The 22,268-nt window shown below is 42.8% G+C and overlaps 1 protein-coding gene across 1 annotated transcript; it reads right to left on the bottom strand.

The window, feature by feature from the left end:
- Positions 1–38: 38 nt before the first annotated feature.
- Positions 39–21,886, bottom strand: mettl3.L (methyltransferase like 3 L homeolog). Its single transcript, NM_001091232.1, has 11 exons — positions 21,617–21,886; positions 19,399–19,607; positions 18,211–18,597; positions 17,911–18,086; positions 14,735–14,951; positions 12,032–12,219; positions 10,873–10,911; positions 10,684–10,792; positions 781–846; positions 507–619; positions 39–248 (listed from the first exon to the last, which is right to left on the bottom strand). Exons 1-11 carry the CDS (start codon positions 21,720–21,722, stop codon positions 137–139), a joined length of 1,722 nt encoding a protein of 573 aa, NP_001084701.1. The 5' UTR covers positions 21,723–21,886; the 3' UTR covers positions 39–136.
- Positions 21,887–22,268: the final 382 nt, after the last annotated feature.

Genomic DNA, 22,268 nt, shown 5'->3' with positions numbered 1-22,268 from the left:
TGTTTGTGGTGGGGGGAGAAAAAAAAAGCACAGGGAGATAAGAAAATCTATCTTTAATATGTGAATTTGTCCAGAATTTAAATTATAAAATAAAAAATGAAATGTACATAGAAAACATGCAGCAGTTCAACTCTGGTCACATGTTTTTTGGCATTCCAATGACTCCATCTGGATATTTTTGCTTAAATTGAGCAACAACATCTGGATCCAACAAGTGAATTCCGTCCAACTGGTTTCCAAGCGTGATCCTACAAAAAAGCCCCCCCCCCAAAATTTTGTATTAACATTGACAAGAATAGATTAAGTATTAAAACTGCATGTGCCTCTACAATATTATATTTGTCAACAAGTGTATTTAGATGCTCTGCAATATGCATTCCATTTTTTTTTTGCATTCCAAATGTGCACATTTAGTTGGGCTTCTCTAAAAAAGTTCATAAATCGAGTATTCGGCTGAATGTAGAAAAGGATTTGGTGCACCCCTCTCAACTATAAAGACCACTTACCAGTTTGGCTGTATGTTATGAGGACGTCCAAAAAGCTCAATCTTGCGAGTCCCAGGGGAAAGACGCTCAATCATGCCATAAATCTCATCAGGTTTGTGACTTGTAGATCGAACCTGAAAGATGAAACACAAGCTAAAGTGCAGCACAGACAGACACGCAGAATATAAAACTGCAGCTTGTAACTACTGCAAATGTAACTCATGGTGTATATGGCATGTATCTATTATCAAAGGTAAGCATTTGCTAACATTTTACTTATATGTTGTGCCCTTACCTCTGCAACTATGACATCACAGTCTAGACCCCTATTGAATCCTTGTGGGCTCCCTTTAACACCAACCTGCAAAAGACAACAGTAATGTTTAAAGATCACTGCCTGTATTGATGGTCCCACCATATAGAATAAGCCCTTCTATCCTACTATTAAAAACTTAATTATTTAAAAGAAATCCATATGAACTGGAGCAACTTAAATAGTGGGCAATAAATCTGACATGACATTTTGAGAATTACACAAATACTTCAAGGTAGACAGGAAATAAAATGTAAATAATGGCAATATATGTGCATGTAGGATTTCACAGAAGTAAGAAAAAGCCCCAGAGCAGGCACAATGAATCTGCCTGTGTTGTATGCAAAGGAAGACAAAAACAGGGAGAACATACAAATTCCATAGTGAGGTGGCTGCAATCAACCCCAGTGCTGCAATGACACTGCACGACTGTTGTGCCCATCAGCTGTATAATAAAGGGATGGCCATAGGTAGCAACTAAAAGGAAAAGAGCATTTGTTTTTAGATGGGGTCAGTGACCCCATTTGAAAGCTGGAAAGAGTTGAAAGAAGAAAATAATTTAAAAAAGAATTAATGAAGACCAATTGAATTAGTCTGACAGTGGTAGGAAAGCTTTTTGAAGGGTTAATAAAGGATAAGATACTGGACTTCATGGCAAAACATAATACTATGAGTTTGTGTCAGCAGGTTGGGAAACTGGAAAATGAGGTTCAATGTTGATAAATGCAAGGTTATACACTTTGGCAAAAATAATATAAATGCATGTTATACACTAAATGGCAGTGTGTTGGGAGTTTCCTTAAATGAAAAGGATCTAGGGGTCTTTGTAGATAACACGTTGTCTAATTCTGGGCAGTGTCATTCTGTGGCTACTAAAGCAAATAAAGTTCTGTCTTGCATAAAAAACGGCATTGACTCAAGGGATGAAAACATAATTATGCCTCTTTATAGGTCCCTGGTGAGGCCTCATCTGGAGTATGCAGTGCAGTTTTGGACTCCAGTCCTTAAAGGGGAAGGAAACCTAGTCGGCGCAAACCCCCCACCCCCCTCCCGTTTGTTGCCCACCCTCCCTCCTCCCCCCTGGCCTACCCGTCCCGCTGGGCAACTGCCCCTAACTTGTTACTTACCCTTCTGCGCAGGTCCAGTCCAGGGAGTTCACAGACGACATCTTCTTCCACGCGATCTTCTTCCTGCTGTGAACGGCGTTTTGGCGCATGCGCAGTAGGATAATTTCGCCGGTACGGATCTACTGCGCATGCGCCAAAAGTCACGCGCATGCGCAGTAGATCGTACCGGCGAAATGATCCTACTGCGCATGCGCCGTTCAAAGCAGGAAGATTGCGTGGAAGAAGATGTCGTCTGTGAACGACCCATGTCCCACTGAGAACTCCCTGGACTGGACCTGCGCAGAAGGGTAAGTAACAAGTTAGGGGCATTTGCCCAGCAGGACGGGTAGGCCAGGGGGGAGGAGGGAGGGTGGGCAACAAACGGGAGGGGAGGGGGGGTGGGGGGTTTGCGCCGACTAGGTTTCCTTCCCCTTTAAGAGGGATATAAATGAGCTGGACAGAGTGCAGAGACGTGCAACTAAGCTGGTTAGAGGGACGGAAGACTTAAATTATGAGGGTAGACTGTCAAGGTTGGGGTTGTTTTCTCTGGAAGGACATGATTACACTTTACAAGTACATTAGAGGACATTATAGACAAATAGCAAAGGACCTTTTTACCCATAAAGTGGATCACCGTACCAGAGGCCACCTCTTCAGACTAGAAGAAAAGAACTTTCTCTGTCGTCTTAGGGGGACACAGGGAACCATGGGGTTAAGCTCCATCCTCCAGGAGGCAGGACACTTGAATATTAATTAATTCAGGGGCGTGCCCTTCAGGCTTTACCCCCTACACTGTACCTTCCTATTCAGTTTTTTAAGTGTCCTGCTCCCGGGAGGTTGGACCGACGAGTGATTCCACGTTCAGCCCATGGCTGATACCCGGGGTGAGGCCTGAAAGCAGGGTTACCTGTCTTTACATAGGAAGCCCCCTACGAGGTGAAACGCACCGGGGTCACTCTCTAGCTGTTGCTATATCGACCACCCAGACGTTGCCTGCGCTGACTGATTCAGGGCAGAAGGTTTGGCCGGTGTGGGGGTAAGTGGCACATTGTCTGTGTTATGCAGTAACGTTGCCTAATGATTTTGGGGCTACCCCCCCTCCTGGGGGCTACCCCCCCTCTCCTGGGGGCTAACCCCCACCCCCCCCCCCTCCCTGCTCTCTCCCTCTCCAGCGCCAGCTCTACCTTCTATCGGCTCCTTCTGGTGTCTCCTGTCCCTACCTTTCCTGCCTTCAGGGTCTGGCCGGTGTTTGCGCTTCCATTGCGCATTCTGGTGGTGACTCTGGAGGGAGGTGGATGGAGGGAGGCTCCTTTGCGGCTGAGGGTTCCGTCTCTCAGCGCAATGAAGTGGAACGCAATGCGTTCCACTTTCTCTGCTGCCGGCCGCCATTTTCTTTTGGCGCGAAGCGAGCGTTTGTGCGCATGCGCGCACGGTTTGGAACGCAACTTGCGTTCCAGCGGCCATTTTGGAACGGAGATCCGAAGGGAGAGCAGCAGGCAGCTATCAGAACTGGCTAAAAGACTAGCGGTTACTTCAGGCAGTACCCCTTTCTCTCTACCTTACTATACTATGGCAGAAGGTAGGTCAGTGGGACTGTTCACAAGGGCAGGGGGGAAGGGGCCCTCAACAGCACAGGTGAGATACCTTGCTTGTTCAAAATGCCAGAAAAAGTTTCCAGGGGGCCAGGGTGAGCCGCTGTGTGGGTCCTGCTCCTTGGGGCAGGGGGAAACTACTGCTCCTGGGGGTCTCTCAGCTGCTTCAGCTGTGACTACTCCACAAATTGTACCTCAGGATTTAGACTCTGGAGCTGCAGCAGAGCCACCTCCCCCTCTATGGGCTGTACAATTGTCTCAATCTCTGGCATCATTACAAGGGTTGCCTGCCATCGCAGATAACCTAGGAAAGGCTCTGGTTAAGCTTAGCCATAGGACTGGTGGCAAGCGTAGACGTGTGGACGACGCAAGAGGGGACACTGTCAACCCTGCTGTGTCTGACGAATCTTCTCCTGAGCTACACTCTTCTCACTCTGAAGGTGAGGTTGGATCTTCTGACTATTCATCTGCAGATGAGGAAGAACATCAGGATGAAGGAAAGGATCGTGACAGTTTTCATGATGTAGACGGGATTATTAAGGGGGTCCTTGAGGTTCTTAATATATCTCAGAAGCCCAAACATACAGGAGATGCATCTAGTCTATTCAAGAGACAACATAAGTCGTCAGTCTGTTTCCCAGAACATGAACAACTTCAAGGTTTGGTTCAGAATGAGTGGAATTCACCTGAACACAAGTTTCAGGCAACTAAAAAATTCTCTAAATCATATCCTTTTCCGAAAGAACTAGTTGATACTTGGTCTAACCCACCATCAGTTGATGCACCAGTGTCTAGACTGTCAAAGTCCACCACATTACCAGTTACCGACGCAGCAGCATTCAAGGACCCCTCAGACAGAAGACTAGAAGGGTTTCTACGTGCAATTTACACGTCTGCAGGGTCGGCGCTACGCCCTTGCCTGGCTTCAGCGTGGGTGTCCAGAGCCATACAGGCATGGTCTGAATCGCTTGTCAAGGACATTCTAGACGGGGTTCCTCGACAGGAGTTGTTATCATCGGCACAGACTATTGCTGAGGCATCTAGTTATCTTTGTGACACCACACTTGATACTTCACAAATTACTGCCCGTACTTCAGCCTTGTCCGTAGCAGCACGCAGAACGTTATGGCTAAAAAATTGGTCTGCGGACCTTAGTTCCAAAAGTCGCTCACTTCTCTACCTTTCAAGGGACATCGTCTGTTTGGAGAAGAGCTAGAGAAAATCATCTCCCAGGCGACGGGGGGGAAGAGTACTTTTCTCCCACAGACCAGAGGCAGAGCACCCACCTCAAATAGGAGGGGGAAATTTTTCGTGGCCAAAGTGGCAGATTTTCAAGGCGAAACAGTTCTCCACAACGGTCCCACTTTCGGGCTAAAGTCGGTGAGAAAAGCCGGCCCTCCTGGAAAACCAACAGGCCTCACAATAAACCCTCAGGGGAGAAGCCCGCCTCAGCCTGACGGGGCACCACCTCCGGAATCGTTGGAATGGATAGGGGGCAAACTACTTCGATTCCGGGAGGAATGGATAAAGCATTCTACGGATGCATGGGTCAAAGAAATAGTGACAGAAGGATATCATTTAGATTTCACAAGCATACCACCCGGAAGATTTCTCATGTCCAGAGTTCCTCACTGTTCTCAGAAGGCCCAAGCCTTTCTAGATTGTATAGACAAGTTGGAGCGATCCGGGGTAATCAGTCCAGTACCAACCACAGAGAGATTCTCCGGTTTTTACTCGAACCTATTTACAGTACCAAAGAGGGATGGGTCTCTCAGACCAGTGCTCGACCTCAAGGGTCTCAACAAATTCATTCGGTCAGTGCGGTTCAAGATGGAGACGTTGAGATCAGTCATTCGAGGAATGGAACAGGGGCAACTTATGATGTCCCTGGATATAAGGGACGCATACCTACATGTGCCAATTTGGCCCCCCCATCACCGCTACCTACGCTTTGCTTTCAAGAACAAACACTATCAATTCGTTGCACTCCCGTTCGGACTGTCGTCCGCTCCCAGGGTTTTCACCAAGTTGATGGCGGTAACAGCTGCAACGTTGAGACTGCAGGGGATATCTGTGACCCCCTACCTGGACGACCTCCTGCTAAAGGCCAGTTCAGAAACAAGGGCCAAGGAGGACCTCAGCCGAGCAGTTCGGCTACTCCAGAGCTTCGGATGGACCATCAACTGGTCGAAGTCCAGCCCAGATCCCAGTCACAAAATGATATTCCTAGGCCTGGAATTCGATACGATCACACAAACTGTAAGCTTACCCAGGGACAAACAGTCCAGGATCAGAGATCAAGTTCGATATCTTCTATCCAGTCAAAGCACAACAGTACACAAGGCGATGCAAGTACTGGGAACAATGGTTTCGGCCATCGAGGCAGTTCCATTTGCGCAAATACATCTTCGACCTCTCCAAGCCAGCATTCTAGCGACGTGGAAAGGGGGACCTCTATCCCGCTCCATGTCATTGTCTCAACAGACAAGGGCGGATCTACAGTGGTGGATGAGATCGGAGAATCTAGCCGGAGGTCAATCGTGGGCAACACCGGACTGGGTTGTGATATCAACAGACGCCAGCCTCCAGGGCTGGGGGGCAACATGGGACAAGCAGTCTGCTCAAGGGCTATGGTCTCCAGAGGAAGCCAAACTACCAATAAATATTCTGGAGCTGAGAGCGGTAAAGTTGGCTCTAGTCCAGTGGACAGATCGACTTCGAGCAAAGCCGATACGCGTCCAAAGCGACAATGCTACGACAGTAGCGTACATAAATCGTCAAGGAGGGACGCGAAGTCGAGCGGCCCTGGCAGAAGCAAGACAGATTCTTCTCTGGGCAGAAAACAACTCAGTAAAATTATCTGCAATACACATTCCGGGAGTGTCCAACACAAAGGCGGACTTTCTCAGTCGGAATCAGCTGGATCCAGGAGAATGGGAACTGCATCCAGTGGCATTCAATCAGCTGACGGACCAGTGGGGAACTCCCAGCATAGACTTAATGGCATCCAGAAACAATCGAAAAGTAACAAGATTCTTTGCCCGCCACAGAGATCCGTTAGCAGTGGGGGTGGATGCCATGACTCAGCGCTGGCAATTCGATCTAGCATACGTCTTCCCACCGCTTCCAATGCTGCCAAGGGTTCTCAAAAGATAAAGCAATCTCAGTCGATAGTAATTGTAGTGGCACCGTATTGGCCTCGGAGAACCTGGTTCACCGACCTGCAGGAGATGTCAATAGAGCAGCCGATACGGCTAGACGGCAGACCAGATCTCCTCCAGCAGGGACCCATATTGCACCACAACCCAGGACTCTTCGCTTTGACAGGATGGCTATTGAAAGGTCTGTCTGGCGAAGCCAAGGGCTAGATGAAGAAGTCATACTCACTATGTTAAGAGCTCGAAAGGCCTCATCTTCTAAATCATACCACAGAGTTTGGCAGTCTTACTTCAATTGGTGCAAGGAGTCTCATTTTCCCTTCCTTGAATTGCAATTACCACGGATTCTTTCATTTCTACAAAGAGGATTACAATTAGGCCTTAAGCTCAGCTCGCTCAAGGTCCAGGTGTCAGCCTTGTCAATTCTGTTTCAATCTCGCCTTGCGAATGAAGACTTGATACGCACGTTTCTGCAAGGAGTGGCCCATATCGTGCCACCATTCCGTACACCGGTGGCTGGCTGGGATCTCAATTTAGTGTTGGAAGCCCTGCTGGATCCACCATTCGAACCACTATCTTCTGTTTCAGATACATGGATCACCTATAAGGTAGTGTTCCTTGTGGCAATATCATCGACCAGACGGGTATCTGAACTTAGTGCCTTATCGTGTGCTCCTCCTTACCTCATATTCCATAAGGATAAAGCCGTTCTTCGTACGGTTCCAACCTTTCTACCCAAGGTAGTTTCCGACTTTCATGTGAACCAAGAAATTGTTGTTCCTTCTCTATGTCCAGAACCCAAGAATGATAAGGAACGCAGACTTCATAATCTGGATGTGGTCAGAGCCTTACGATGGTATGTGGACAGATCTAAATCTTTCCGAAAATCGCAGGCCCTGTTTGTTATACCATCGGGCCCTCGTCGGGGCCAGGCAGCCTCAAAAGTGACAATATCAAGATGGATCAGAGAATCAATCAAACAAGCATACTCTGCGAAGGGAAGATCAGCACCTGAAGGACTTAGGGCTCACTCTACCAGAGCGGTGGGAGCCTCCTGGGCGTGGCGAAACTCTGCTTCCTTGGAGCAGATCTGTAAGGCGGCTACCTGGTCTTCTGTTCATACTTTCTCCAAATTTTACAAAGTTGACACCTTTTCCTCAGCCGAGGCTTCTCTCGGGCGTAAGGTGTTGCATTCAGTACTTAAATAATTCTGCAGTACTCATTGTATATAATTATAGCTCGTTCCCACCCTGCTGTTTTGGGACTGCTTTGTTAAGTCCCCATGGTTCCCTGTGTCCCCCTAAGACGACAGAGAAAACAGGATTTTTTGATACTTACCGTTAAATCTGTTTCTCTGTAGTCATAAGGGGGACACAGGGCTTCCCGCCCTTGTCGAGCTATTGACCTTTGGTCTAGTTTTGTTCAGTTTCACTGTTTACTTTCTGCCTGTGATTTATTCAGTGATTACGTTCGCAGCTTTGGGACAAACTGAATAGGAAGGTACAGTGTAGGGGGTAAAGCCTGAAGGGCACGCCCCTGAATTAATTAATATTCAAGTGTCCTGCCTCCTGGAGGATGGAGCTTAACCCCATGGTTCCCTGTGTCCCCCTTATGACTACAGAGAAACAGATTTAACGGTAAGTATCAAAAAATCCTGTTTTCATTTGAAGCAACGTAGGGGGTTCTTCACAGTCAGGACAGTGAGGTTGTGGAAGGCACTGCCGGGTGATGTTGTGATGGCTGATTCAGTTAATGCCTTTAAGAATGGCTTGGATGATTTTTTTGTACAGACATAATATCAAAGGCTATTGTGATACTAAACTCTATAGTTAGTATAGGTATGGGTATATAGAATTTAATTAAAAGTAGGGAGGGGTGTGTGTGGATGCTGGGTTTTCATTTGGAGGGGTTGAACTTGATGGACTTTGTCTTTTTTCAACCCAATTTAACTATGTACAGTAACTATGTACTAAAAGTTAACTTAAAGGTAAACCACCCCTTTATAAAAAAACAAAAACTCCAGAGCCAGCATTTGTGCAACGAAAGCTATTTGTTTGAGGGAGCAAGTGATACACCATCACACTCAAAGCAATCACTTAGGGGCAGATTTATCAAAGTATGAGATTAGAGCTCTCCACAGAAAAACTCGCCCACCTCATTCACGCCTATGGGATTTTTGAAAGCGTATTTATCAATGGGTAATACATTATTTGATAATACACTTCTTAAAATCCCAAAGGAATGAATAGAACAATTTTAGAAAAGAGTTCTTGCGGTGAGCTGTAATGTCTCACATTTTGATAAATCTGCCCCTGAGACTATATGATCACACAGACTGGGACATCTGTAGAAAGATAAATCCTTGACCAGGAATGGGGACAACATACTACAGCCATTGGGCAATTCAAATATCAGCACTAGTTCTCTTCTGCATAAACCGATAGAGGATAAATAGAATGATCAATGACTTTTGTCTGGCTTATACAGTAAAGCTTATGTTTCTGCATACACAGCAGTGTGGTATGACTCACAAGGCAATAAAGTACACTTCTTAGACACATGGAGCTTTTTAAAGGGATACTATTGCTGGAAATGTTTTTTTTTTCAGAACACATCAGTTGACACTGCTGCTCCAGTAGAATTCTGCACTGGAATCAGTTTTTTAACAGAGCAAATACATTTTTATATATTTAATTTTGAAATTTGCCATGGGGCTAGACATATTGTCAGTTTCCCAGGTGCCCTTAAGCCATGTGACTTGTGCTAAAATTCCATTACTGTTTACTGCTACACTGCAAGTTGGAATGATTTCACCCCCCTCCTTTCCCTCCATCAGCAGCCTAACAACAGAACAATGGCCAGCTAAACACATAGCAACTACCCAACACCTCTGCTGAAGGATTTCTTTGCATTGCTTAAAGACCCACCTAAAGTTGGCCATAGACACAAAGATCCGATCGTACAAATCAATGTACGATCGGACTTTCCCATCTCCCGACCTGCCACTAACCATTCAGATCAAAGTCTTTCCATTCCGATCAAATAAAGTAGTAAAAGAACAGATCAGTCAATGTTCTGCCCCTGACAGCAATCATACCAAAGTTATGTCTGACAAAGTTAGTGACAGTCTCCCTCTGAAGTCGTACGATCGGCAATACATGCAGAGATATTATCGGCAGCCGACAGAAATTTTCTAACCTGTCCTATCGACCAAACAACCGATCTCCGCCGGACGAAAAATGTCGGGACTCTCCGCACACGGTCGTTGCGTCTATGGCCAGCTTTAGGGCAGACATGAGAACAGCACCAAAGCAAACTAACAAATACCAATATTACAGCTAAAATAATAAAATCCCATTGTATTATACAATGGGAAGGGGAGAAACAATAGCTGTCTTAAAGAAGTTCCACCCTGAAGTGCTGGCTCCTTCTCAAATTTCCGAATAAGCCACTGAAATGGCTGCCTCCACACCAATATTACAGCTATAAAAAATACATTTGATGTTCAAGAATACATTTTTAAATAGTAGAGTGAATTATTTGCAATGTAAGCAATGTAATTTAGAAATAAAAAGTAAACCATAAAAATCATGACAGAATCTCTTAAATTTATTTTTTGTTACAAGCCTGTCTTGCTCTAGTTATAATTCACCCAGAGTAACTGCAATTCACAGACATTTACAGGCCCCATTAACCTACTTAAAGGCCTCCTCTATCAACATTAAGCAAATTTGCCAACCATTGATTAGATTTATTCAGCCAACTGCACGTTAAACAATAATAAAAAAAAAAAATGTGACTGGTTGATACGGGTTACTGCCGAGGTGCTATTTTGCCCAATGTTGATAAATGACCCCCCATTGTAATGCAGCCAAATGTAGAGTATGTTACAGCAATGCACATTAAATAAAACAAATTCAATTGAAACAATTCCTAGATACCATAAGAGCTAAAGCGTTCGTGAGTTAAACACTTTGAAGATTCAGCAGCATGTACATACAAGGCTTTACATATGAGGATTGTAATTACCAAACAATGTTCTTTGCCGTGGTTCAGCCAGTGGCCTGTCCGTCCAGTTCTTATAATTCTTTGCAGCTGGTTGGTTTTCACCCATATGATCTCGTCTACCCGTTCATAACTGTGTAGATGAAAACACAAGCATTAAAGACATTTTGCGGAGATCTGAAGCAAGTTAAGTAGAAAGAGGTATGTACTTACCCCCAGAGCTTCAAACACTCTCTGCCCAGCTCCATGGCCCTAAAATATAGAATGATGTCAAACTTCAGCGGATTGAAGCTACAGTTATCAGACTAATGTTATACACATTCTCACTCCCTGGTTGGTCTTCAAGTTATATTATGGGGGTTGTTTATTAAAGTCTGAATGCCAAAAACTCGAGAAATTTTTTTCTTTTTAAGGGACTCGTGATTTTTATGGTGCAGTTTTTATTTCTAAATTACAATATAAAATTTAATTCTTGAACCAGCAAGTGTATTTTTTTTTTTTATTATTTGTAATATTGGTGTGTAGGCAGCCATCTCAGGTCATTTTGCCTGGTCACGTGCTTTCAGAAAGAGCCAGTGTTGCACTAATGAACTGCTTTCTGATAGGCTGTTGTTTTTCCTACTCAATGAAACTGAATGCTTCTCAGTGGGACCTGGATTTTACTATAGAGTCCTATTCTTAGATCTACCAGGCAGCTGTTATCTTGTGTTAAGGAGCTGCTATCTGGTTACCTTCCCATTGTTCTGTTAGGCTGTTGGGGGGGGGGGGTACGATATCACTCCAACTTGCAGTAGAGCAGTAAAGAGTGACTTAAGTTTATCAGAGCACAAGTCACATGGCTGGGGGCAGCTGGGAAACTGACAATGTCTAGCCCTATGTCAGATTTCAAAATGAAATATATAACAAAAAAAAAAAAAATCTGTTTGCTCTTTTGAAAAATGGATTTCAGTGCAGAAGTCTGCTGGAGCAGCACTATTAACTGGCGCATTTTGGCAAAAAAAAAAAAATGCTTTTCCATGACAGTATCCCTCTCACTATTTTTAGTGGAACTTAAATTTTCTGGGATTTATTATACCCCGAGGATGGAACAAGTCAGAATCCGAAAATTCAGCATCTCAGACCTGCCGAAGTTGTATGAGGTCAATGGGAGAAGTCCCAAATAGGGATGGGGGAATTTAGCCCATTTTGCTTTGCCAAAAATTTGCTGCTGGCTAAAATTTGCAGAAATGCATTAAAGTCTATGGGCGACAAATTCTTTTTTGAGGCACAACATTTCATCCTATGAAACAGGGTTCTTCAGTTTTGTTGTGCTACAAACTATATGTAATGTTTTTTTTAAAAGAATCACATTTAAACATGGCAGTTTCATTACCTTCCAGTGACCCAAAGGAAAAGGAAACCGTCATCCTGTAGCACTGGAATTTGCAGTTTTCTCATCTCGTCATCAGTTAGTGTCCCATATGGCAGCTCCATGTGAATGTCCCATGGCGGATCAGCCATCACTACCGAGAACTTTCCTAAGATGCTCACGTCCAGGTAACGGATGTCACAGCGTATCCACTGGTATGCCAGATGTCAGAAAGCCATATGAATAAAAATAAAAAAATTCAAATTTCATTCATTCACTCATCAAGCACATTCTTCCTAGTGTATTTTAAACTATGAAACAGTGTTTCTTAAAGGAGAAAGAAAGCTAAGGAGACATTTTAATGCCCCTAGGTCCACTGCCGTTCGTCGTCCCTGTCCCTTCCCCTTTATTCTTGCAAATTTTCATCATCTGGAATGGATCAATGGGGATTGGCGCATGGGAAATTTAAAAAATGATTGTATCTTAAGCACATCCCCAGTGTTTTTAAACCAATGTGGGTGTGGTTGGGCAGCATGCCGCCCCCCCTAAAATCCTGCTGCCCGGGCCTAGGTGACCGTTCCACAAATCCGGGCCTTATTCTGTAGAATGTTTACCATACCGGAGTAAAAAGCGCTAGCAGCTCTCTGTTTGTTTATGATAGCAGCTGCAGTATTCGCTTGGTGTGACATCACTTCCTGCCTGAGTCTCTCCCTGCTCACTTATAGCTCTGGGCTCAGATTACAGCAAAGAGGGGGGGGGGAAACTAAGCATGCTCATGTCCGGGGCAAGGAGGTTTAGGCTGAAGGCAGGAAGTCTGATACAGAAGCCCATGTGTACACAATAAAAGGAAAGAAATGCAGTGTTTCTTTTGACAGAGGACTCCGAGCAGCACTACTTTGAGGGTTTACTGGTATATTTAGATGGACCTTTCTGATAAGTCTTACTTAGTTTTAACCTTTACTTCTCCTTTAAGGGGAAACGGTCATGGGAAAAAATGTTTTTTTCAAAATGCATCAGATACTAGTACTGCTCCAGGAGACTTCTGCACTGAAATCAGTTTCTCAAAAGAGCAAACAGATTATTTTATATTTAATTTTGAAATCTGACATGGGGCTAGACATATTGTCAGTTTCCCAGCTGCCCCCAGTCATGTGACTTGTGCTCTGATAAACTTCAGTCAATCTTTAGTGCTGCACTGCAAGTTGGAGTGATATCACCCAACCCCCCCCCCCCCCAGAACAATGGGAAGGTAACCATAGAAAAGCTCCCTAACACAAGACAACAGCTGCCTGGTAGATATAAGAATAGCACTCAATAGTAAAATCCAGGTCTGCGACACATTCATTTACATTGAGGACATCCTGCCAGAAAGCAGTTCCATCCTAAAGTGCTGCCTCTTTCTAAAATAACATGACCAGGCACAAAAATGACCTGAGATGGTTGCCTACACACCAATATTACAACTAAAAAAAATACACTTGCTGGTTCAGGAATTCATTTTTTTATTGTAGAGTGAATTATTTGCAGTGTAAACAGTGTTTAAAAATAAAAACTACACCATAAGGGCTCTTACACACGGCCGTTCCGACCTGCGCTCCCCTGCGTTCCGTTTGTTGGCGTTCAGCCGCAGGGGAGCGCAGGAATAGACGCAAGTAATGATTTGAAATGGGGCTGTACTCACTCAGGCGCGTGTAGGCGCCGAACGCAGGTTCAGACGCAACATGCTGCATTTTTCCTGCGTTCGGCGCCTACACGCGCCTGAGTGAGTACAGCCCCATTTCAAATCATTACTTGCGTCTATTCCTGCGCTCCCCTGCGGCTGAACGCCAACAAACGGAACGCAGGGGAGCGCAGGTCGGAACGGCCGTGTGTAAGAGCCCTAAAGATCATGACATAATCACTTTACATATTACTGGAGGACTGGAGCTCTGAGACCCAGGAATTGGTTAAAGGTGGCCTTGCAGAGGCTGACCCGTGTGGTACTCAGCCCATGACGGTGTGTATGCGCAATTTTGTATTGTTGTGTTCATTCAGACAGAACACCAAAAAAAAAAAATCAGAATGGCAGAGAGTAAACATGAGCTGTGGATCAATCAAGAATGCCAACAATTATATATTTTTATATGTTATATTAGTTGTAATATGGGTGTGTAGGCAGCCATCTCAGGTCATTTTGCCTTGTCATGTGCTTTCAGAAAGAGCCAGCGCTTTCAAAAAGAGTCGCAGCCCCAGGTCAGATTTCAAAATTAAATCAGTTTGGACTTTTGAAAAACAGATTTCAGTGCAGAGCAGCACTATTAACTAATGTGTTTTGAAAAAAAAAAACAAAAAAAAAACAAAACAGGTTTTCCGATGACAGTATCCCTTTACCCAGGTTATGGACCCATTTTGGCATCTTAACCTACAGATTGAAAATCCCTGCATTGATATTAATGTCTCTAATCACAGATTGCAGAGTGTATACGCATTCCCTATTATCAAGTGTATTTAATAGGTACCAAGTCATTTGGGACCGAGAACTGTCCTGTTTTCAAGCTTTGCAGTCTCACTTAGTAATGTGCTCTGAAATGTGGATTGTGAAATTCCAATCTAATACAAGAATAGTGAACTTTCAGACAAGAACTTTGATACATTTATTAAGCCAACCCGTTGTTGCTGCAAGTTGGCCCAAAGTAAATCCAAGCTATATGGGCTCTAAAGGACATATATTGTCATGACATTCCTCACCTGTGCCGGAAAGAGGCGTCCCACGCTGGAGTCTCCTACTGCCTTTGCTAATGGGGTATCTAGACTTGCTATTGCCTCTGTCCCCATTGCTGTTCCTCCAGGTTCCACCCAAGCATCAATCTCATAATGAACATATTTACATGTGTCCATGTGGAAACAGGTGTTTAAGAAAGAACAGTCACCCAGAGACTCATCAGTGTGCATGTTAATGATGCGCCTGTGTGGGAAATAGCAAGTTAGTCAAGGCCTTAATTAAGCAAACACTTAAAAGGAAATAAGTAGAAAATAAAATCTGTTTAAAGGGGACCTGTCACCCTAAGAAATAATTTCAAATTCTTTTCTATCATGTTAGTTGAGCAAAGTAAACTTTATTTACACTGTATTTATTATTTAAATTTTGTTTCCTTCTGTCTTGGAACACGGTTATTAAGGGAAATTGCATATCACCCCAAAATCTTGTGTATGCACCAGAATGGGGGACCTAATGTCCATGTGCAGTGCCCTACACAATTATAGAGCCTGAGGAGGGAAGGGGGAATGTGAGGAGAGCTGTGACATCTAGGAAGTGCAGAATGGAAAGTGTAAGTAATTGACTGCCCCTCCTCTATGCCACGGGCATAGAGGCGGGGCAGGTAATATTTGATTGACAGTGTAGATATTTAAACACCTTTATAACAGGTATGGATGTTTTAATGAAAACATTTTTTGGGGTTTCATATTTAATTTGCAAAGGACTTTCATTATGCAGCTTTTTATGTGTAGGTGACGGGTCCACTTTAAGGTATAATATACTTTTCTAGTTTTTTCCACCATAAAACTAATAAAGCACCCTGGCATAGACTTTATATACAGAATATTCCCTCTGCACAGTTTGTAGTTAACACAAGAATGTAAGCTGCCATAGTAAACGTCTCCACCAAGTGGTGCACTTTTTATGGTCAGAATGATAGTAACTTGAATATCTTTTTTTCAAGAGATATACAAAATATGCAGAGAATAAATGGGCAGGGCACAACTAGCTATTTCTTAGTATATTATAGTCTATATAAAAGAAAAATACATGAAAAAGAAACACCCTTTAAAACAACAGATATTTTCCTTGAAATGTGCCGATTTTTTTTTTTCTAAACTGCATTTTGTCTGTGATGGAACAAAAATGAAAGTAGTATGTGTTTGCATTTACAAACATAGCTACAAGTAATTGTACTGGGACACTAACACGAGAGAGAATAAAAGACAAAATCAAGGGATGTTATCGGAATGTGTGGAGATCTCAATAAATCACGATAATGATTTAGCACAATTGCAAGAGTGTGTGCCATCTCACTTTTTCTACATTATAAGGATTGTTGAAACTTCTTGGTGCAGCAGTTTCCAGATAGAGTACCACATTGAATTGCTATTGGATTGTTTTGCACATGTAGAATCTCTAACCATCAAGCAATTAACAAATCAGCTAACACAACATTACCATTAGTTATAAACACAATAAACACAGATAGCACTAGCAAACATGTTATTGAATAGAGGGAGAAATGGCAAATAGCTTGAAATAATTCTGTTTTCTTTAGGCTGAGGGTACACAGTCTGCTTCTCTTTGCCTGCATTTTGTAAAATCCGCTCCTGTATGTAGCTCTACTGACAGGCAAAGTGTTGGCCTGAGTGCAGCTACACACAAAAAAATTGTAAACATGCATTTTTGGGTCAATATCCGCTTCCAGTAGCTGCATTCAGGCCTACACTGTGCCTGTCACAGAAGCGGTTCTGCTTCTCTCCACCTGCAAAACGCAGGGAAAGAGAAGTGCACTGAATGCGAGTGTGCCCTTAGCCTTAGAACGAGATTTTCCAAAAGTAACAGTAAGAGCAAAACCTTTTAGTACCTGATCAAGCGGATGTAGAAATAACTACATCATACTCCTCCATTCATTTTTCAACTGCTTCACGCTTACTTACTCTCACTCAAAGTTTCCTAGCGCTGCAGTATTATTTGGGCACTCAGGCACCATTTTTCCTGATATGCAAAAATAGACCATTTTGGCACCTGGTGCTCAGTGTAGAGGGAGCCTTCCCAGACATAAAATGCATGAAAATGCACAAGCATATGTACAAGCAAGGTACTTTCAATTTAATTTGGTAGTTTACTAGCTCTGCAGTAGGTTTCTAATTTCGGCAATCTGGCACCATTCAGTTTATTGTAGATTAATTGTCCCTTTGAAAAGGGTGGTTCACCTTTAAGGTAACTTTTATTATGTTATACAACTTTTCAATTGGTTTTCATTATTTATTTTTTTTTATAGTTTTACAGTTATTTGCCTTTTTCTTCTGACTCTTTGCAGCTTTCAAATGGGCATCACTGACTCTTCTAAAAAAAAACAAAAAACGAATGCTCTGTAAAGCTACAAATGTAGTTACTTTTTATTACCGATCCTTTCAGGCCCTCTCCTATTTATATTTCAGTCTCTTATTCAAATCAATACATAGATGCTAGGGTAATTTGGACCCTAGTTACCAGATTGGTTAAGATGAAAATTGAACATCTAAATAACTCAGAAACATTCAATTATAAATGAAAACAAATTGCAAATTGTCTCAGACTATCAATCTCTACCTCATACTTACTAAAAGTTAAACCCCTTTAACTTTATTCACTGCATAAGAATGTAATTATCTTAAAGGGAAAATATACCATGATAAAAAGTAGAGCAGAAAAATGTGATTTACTTTCAATGAATGAAAAAGAAAATTACACGCATACATCTCCAAGAAGAACCAGCAACAATGGGATATTTAGATAAACCAAAAATATATTTAGTATATCATGTATAGCCCACGTGACGTTTCAGTCCAAATTGGAACCTTTCTCAAGTCAACCACACCCTACCCACATTGGGATATATATAGCCAATAAAACACCAACAATTAAGGAATGACATCACATTAAAGTGTATGCATCAAAGTTATTAGTGCAACATATTAGCTTAAGGAAAAAAACCCTTGTTAATTTATAAATGTGACAATTTGCATCATTTTTTTTTATTGACTTTTTTTTTTGCAATACGGTTTTACTAAAAATTAATATGGTAACTTCATATGCACGAGTCACTTTTATAAATGAACAAGAAGTTTTACCTGGCTATACATGCTTCACTAAATGTCTTGATTAGCCTAAAGCCTACCTAAAGTGCAACTTTCTACAGGGTGTGTCAGCTCCTGCAGCTTTCATGCACTCCTCCTTGGTCCCAAAATCACAGAACTCTTGTACTTGGGCCCTGCCACGTGAGCGAAACTTTTCCACAATGGACTGCTCTTTGGCAGTGCTGGTGCTGAGTAGTTCTAGGATTTCCTGGCTAACCTGGCAAACCAAACAAAATTAGGGTTTGACAAAAACACTGTTAAAAAAAGGGCAATATACACTGTACATTATGTGTATACAGTCTGATACACAGGGATTGAATTCAGAATGTGGTTTGCCTTACCTTCTTACTTTGCTGCTCCTTGGTAGATTGCTGGCTTAGGAGACTCTCAATTTCTAAATCAAGATGGGAAGCATGTTTTCTTGCCTTTTTCTGTGGCTCCGATGTCTTCTTCTCCCTTGAGGCACTAGCAGACAAGGATGAAGATAATGATGAAGCTGAAGGATCTGCCTCCTGTAGCCTTCTTTTTTTAGCTCCAGTTGGTATTGTGGTTCCCTTCCTTTCAGCAACAGCCCCCATCATAGCAGAAAGTTTAGAATAATCTGCGAATGTAACAACTGTAGGACGGTCATCATCCTCCTGCCCCCAACCTTTAACCTCAATAAGCTCCTGAGCAGCAAATTTCTGTAAAAGGCTCTCTACTCCTTGGCGTGTGACAGGAAAATCAGGCTGCATTGTGAGAAAAAAATAGTTAATTTAGATAAAAATTTCCATCATAAAAACCATTTAAGGACTGCTAATTTATGTGAGATAAGGAGACATGTCCAGACACGCAACAGTAAATACACTAGCCTATTCAAGTTGGATAGTAACTTTGCATAGTGTTATTTGGCACTTCCTTTTTAAAATATTTCTCTGTGATACTTAAAGCAATACTGAAACATTCCTATAAAAATCCATAGGGAAGTGTCAGAATTACTGGAGTTTAGGTATCAGCATTTTTCACACAAAAATGCCACCACGTTGCCTTCAACCAAGCGGTATCAGTTGTTTACAGCTGTAGAGGCCACGATTTATGATGACCATGATGCGGGCATTGTGATCCTTCCATAGACTGATTAGAAGCAAAAACACTACTATAGCCTATTAAAGGGCTATCCTGCCTCCAGCCCAGCAAGACTGACATAATCAAACCGGACCTTTAAATCTTTAAATTGGAGTTTTATCTGAGTTTACTATTGCTGGGATGGAGGGCTTTTGGGTAGATGGGCAGAATTATGTTTGTTCCTGCCTAGTCATACTGACAGATTCCTATAAATATTCATGGAACGCGTCATTTTTCCTTTAATGTCATACTTTGAATTAAGATATTACAATTACAATTATGATTCAACATTTTTCACCAATCATTTCTCCTAGAATAAACATTAGGAGTGCTACTAAAATTGCAGGAATATGAGTTTATGCTCATCATTCATGAGCTTAAAAATATTAGATAAATATAATGAAGCTTTTGTCAAATTGCCTCACCGTAGTAATTGCCAGTTGAATGGATACAGAATCTGCTGGCAGCACAAGTGATAGGTCTGAAAGGTGATGCAGGAGTTTCTTCTCTAGCTCTGGATCTGGCGTAACTTCTGCAGACCCACTGGGTCCTTTGAGGGGCTGGGAGGAAGCAGATGGAACAGGGCTATCACTGCGAAAGGTTGGGGCTATGCCACCCTCTGAGCTCTGAAGATCTGTCAAAGATAAAGTACAAAAGGAAATAAGTGCAAAAACATAGTGAGTAAACAAATAAAAATGTCTTTTAGGGAGGAGATATATACCCAGTATTCCCTGTCTGCCTTACTTAACATCTTATGTCAGTTTCTCCAATCTGTCAGGCTAGAACTCCTTGAGAGTATGTGGCTCAGGCAGAGTATCGCTTGGGGTTAAGAATTGGGTAGAAAGACTTAGTTTTCATGGATTCACCTAAAAAGTGCATCTTAGTCAATTAGGACAAGACAAATTTGCTGCCATAGATATTTTACAACTGTGGCTGCTTTTGTTGTTCACTGGAACATTCTATATGTCTGAATAACTGATATTCCCCTATACCGTATATACTCGCGTATAAGCCGAGTTTTTCAGCACCCAAAATGTGCTGAAAAACTCTACCTCGGCTTATACGCGGGTCAGACACCGAAACCTATTCATCCTGACAGACAGGCACATTAATGGGCTGCTATTGGGGGTCCTTGTTCAGGGCTGAAACTACAGTGGTATATATATAAAGTTGCCGGGAGCGGGAATCAGTTCAGCGCCGCCTCCTGTATCTCTGAGCCTGCTCTCCGTTTCCAGGGCATCCAATTTGAGCTACCAGTAGTGCCTGTGTCCCGGCCGAACAGGCAGTGAAGACGGAAGCGCTAGCGAAAATGAGTCACGCGTTCAGGAAATACGGTACCGTAGTTTGTGAAGTGAGTCATTGCGACTACCGGTATTTCAATGTTGCGCATTTCTTCCACTGCTATTTCCGGCTGATGAGATAGTGATGCCCACGGCTCTCTTGGAAAATCAGCTGTTGCAGGGGTGATGTGAATGCAGGTTTGTGGTGATTAATATACCGAAGTGGTGCATCACTTGCAACTGTACATGACGCATTGTGCTTTGGATAGACCGCCTGTGAGCTCTATGTATAGGGCTGCTAGCAGAGAGTAGGGTGTCTGTAGGAGGTGGCAATGGAAGCCGCATGGTGATCCATGCTTCTGGGAAAGTGCATTGTCAACAAGCAACAGGTGTCTGCTATTGGAAGGTATGTAAACTCGAGTGGGGTACAGCTGAGATTCTAGCTATTTGTATAAGAGAGCATTCTGTCCCAGTGGCTGCACAGGTCCTATCTGATCCCCATTGTAAGCAGCAGTCCTGTCCTGCTTTATGGCAGCTGAGATTCTAGCTATCTGTTATTTAGAGAAATTTTGGGAAACTTACCAGTAGCTGCTGCATTTCTCACCCTAGGCTTATACGCGAGTCAATAAGTTTTCCCAGTTTTTGTAGGTAAAATTAGGTACCTCGGCTTATACTCGGGTCGGCTTATACACGAGTATATACGGTAATACAAAAAAGCCATGAATATCTTGTAAATTATATCCTTATAAACGGTGAGTTCTGATGTCATTTCTGTCACATGACTCACTGAAATTTGTGTATTATTATAATAAAGTACACCCAGCTGCAAAATATGAGGATATTATAACTTACCTCGGAGTTCCATGACCTGTATAAAAACACGAGGCGAAGGCCATGAAACTCCTCTGTAACTTATAATATCCTTATAATACACAAAAACCATGAATATCTTGTAATTGATATCCTTATAAACAGTGAGGTCTGATGTCATTAGTTATAAACGGTGAGTTCTGATGTCATTTCTGTCACATGACTCACTGAAACTTTTATTATAAAAAATAAAGTACCCACAGTTGCAAAATATGAGGATATTATTAGTTACTCCTCGTTAACTTATAATATCCTTATAATTTACAACAGGGGGTACTTTATTCACTATATAACCTTGTTGGGTGGTTAAGGGAGTCCTGAGTAAATGCCAGATCTCCACGAGGAACTTGCACTGTAGTAAATACAACATAAATTCATATCTGGAGATTCATTGGTCAAATGAGAGGTTATTTTTGCTGCCCAAGTAGGTAGGAAGCAGCCCACAGGTGCAAGTATAGTCAATGTGCCTGAATAAGCTTTACAGGAACATTACCCAGAGCCAGCTGAGAGGTTGCATCTTTTCGCCTCCGTTGAAGTCTTTCACGCAGGTTATCCAGCTGCTTCTTGTGCGCTTGGATGGAGCTCCAGGTGTCGGACATATCTGCTGCTTCTGTGCAATTACCCTGGCAGTATTCTAGTTGCAGTTAGCCTATTTAGATTATAAATTTTCATAACACAGCCCACAGGCCGGCAGCACCGTTTAAAAGTCCCGCATCTCCATGTACAAATAAAGTTCCTTTGCTTCTCCGGCCCGTTCTCCCACAATTTCGTCAAAGTCTCGCGAGATGGGGCTGCAACGTCACTACTACAGCGCATTTACGCAGTGACACAGAACGCAGTCAGCTACCGACGTCTTGCTGCGTATCAGTTGTATTTACTTCAGAAGAAAGCGCTGCTGTGTAGCAACGGGGGCAGCCATTTTAATTAAATTAGGGCTCAGGTTAAATGCGTATAAAGTCTGTAGAATACAAAGGGCTTAGTTCTGACACAGGAATTTATTCTACATCGTTTATATTCTAGTAACGTGTATCCTTTTTTTTTAAAGATTAAATGGCTGCCCTGGTGGTTTCACAGCAGCTTATTTTTGTAAACTATAGTAGAGTTTCTGAAGCAAACACACAACTTTTACCAGTGCAGAGCAAAAG

Source organism: Xenopus laevis, chromosome 1L (assembly GCF_017654675.1).
Source record: "Xenopus laevis strain J_2021 chromosome 1L, Xenopus_laevis_v10.1, whole genome shotgun sequence".
In the NCBI taxonomy this organism is placed as follows: Eukaryota; Metazoa; Chordata; class Amphibia; order Anura; family Pipidae; genus Xenopus; species Xenopus laevis.
Note: the sequence above shows the minus strand (reverse complement) of the source record. Positions and strands in the feature narration are given on the sequence as shown.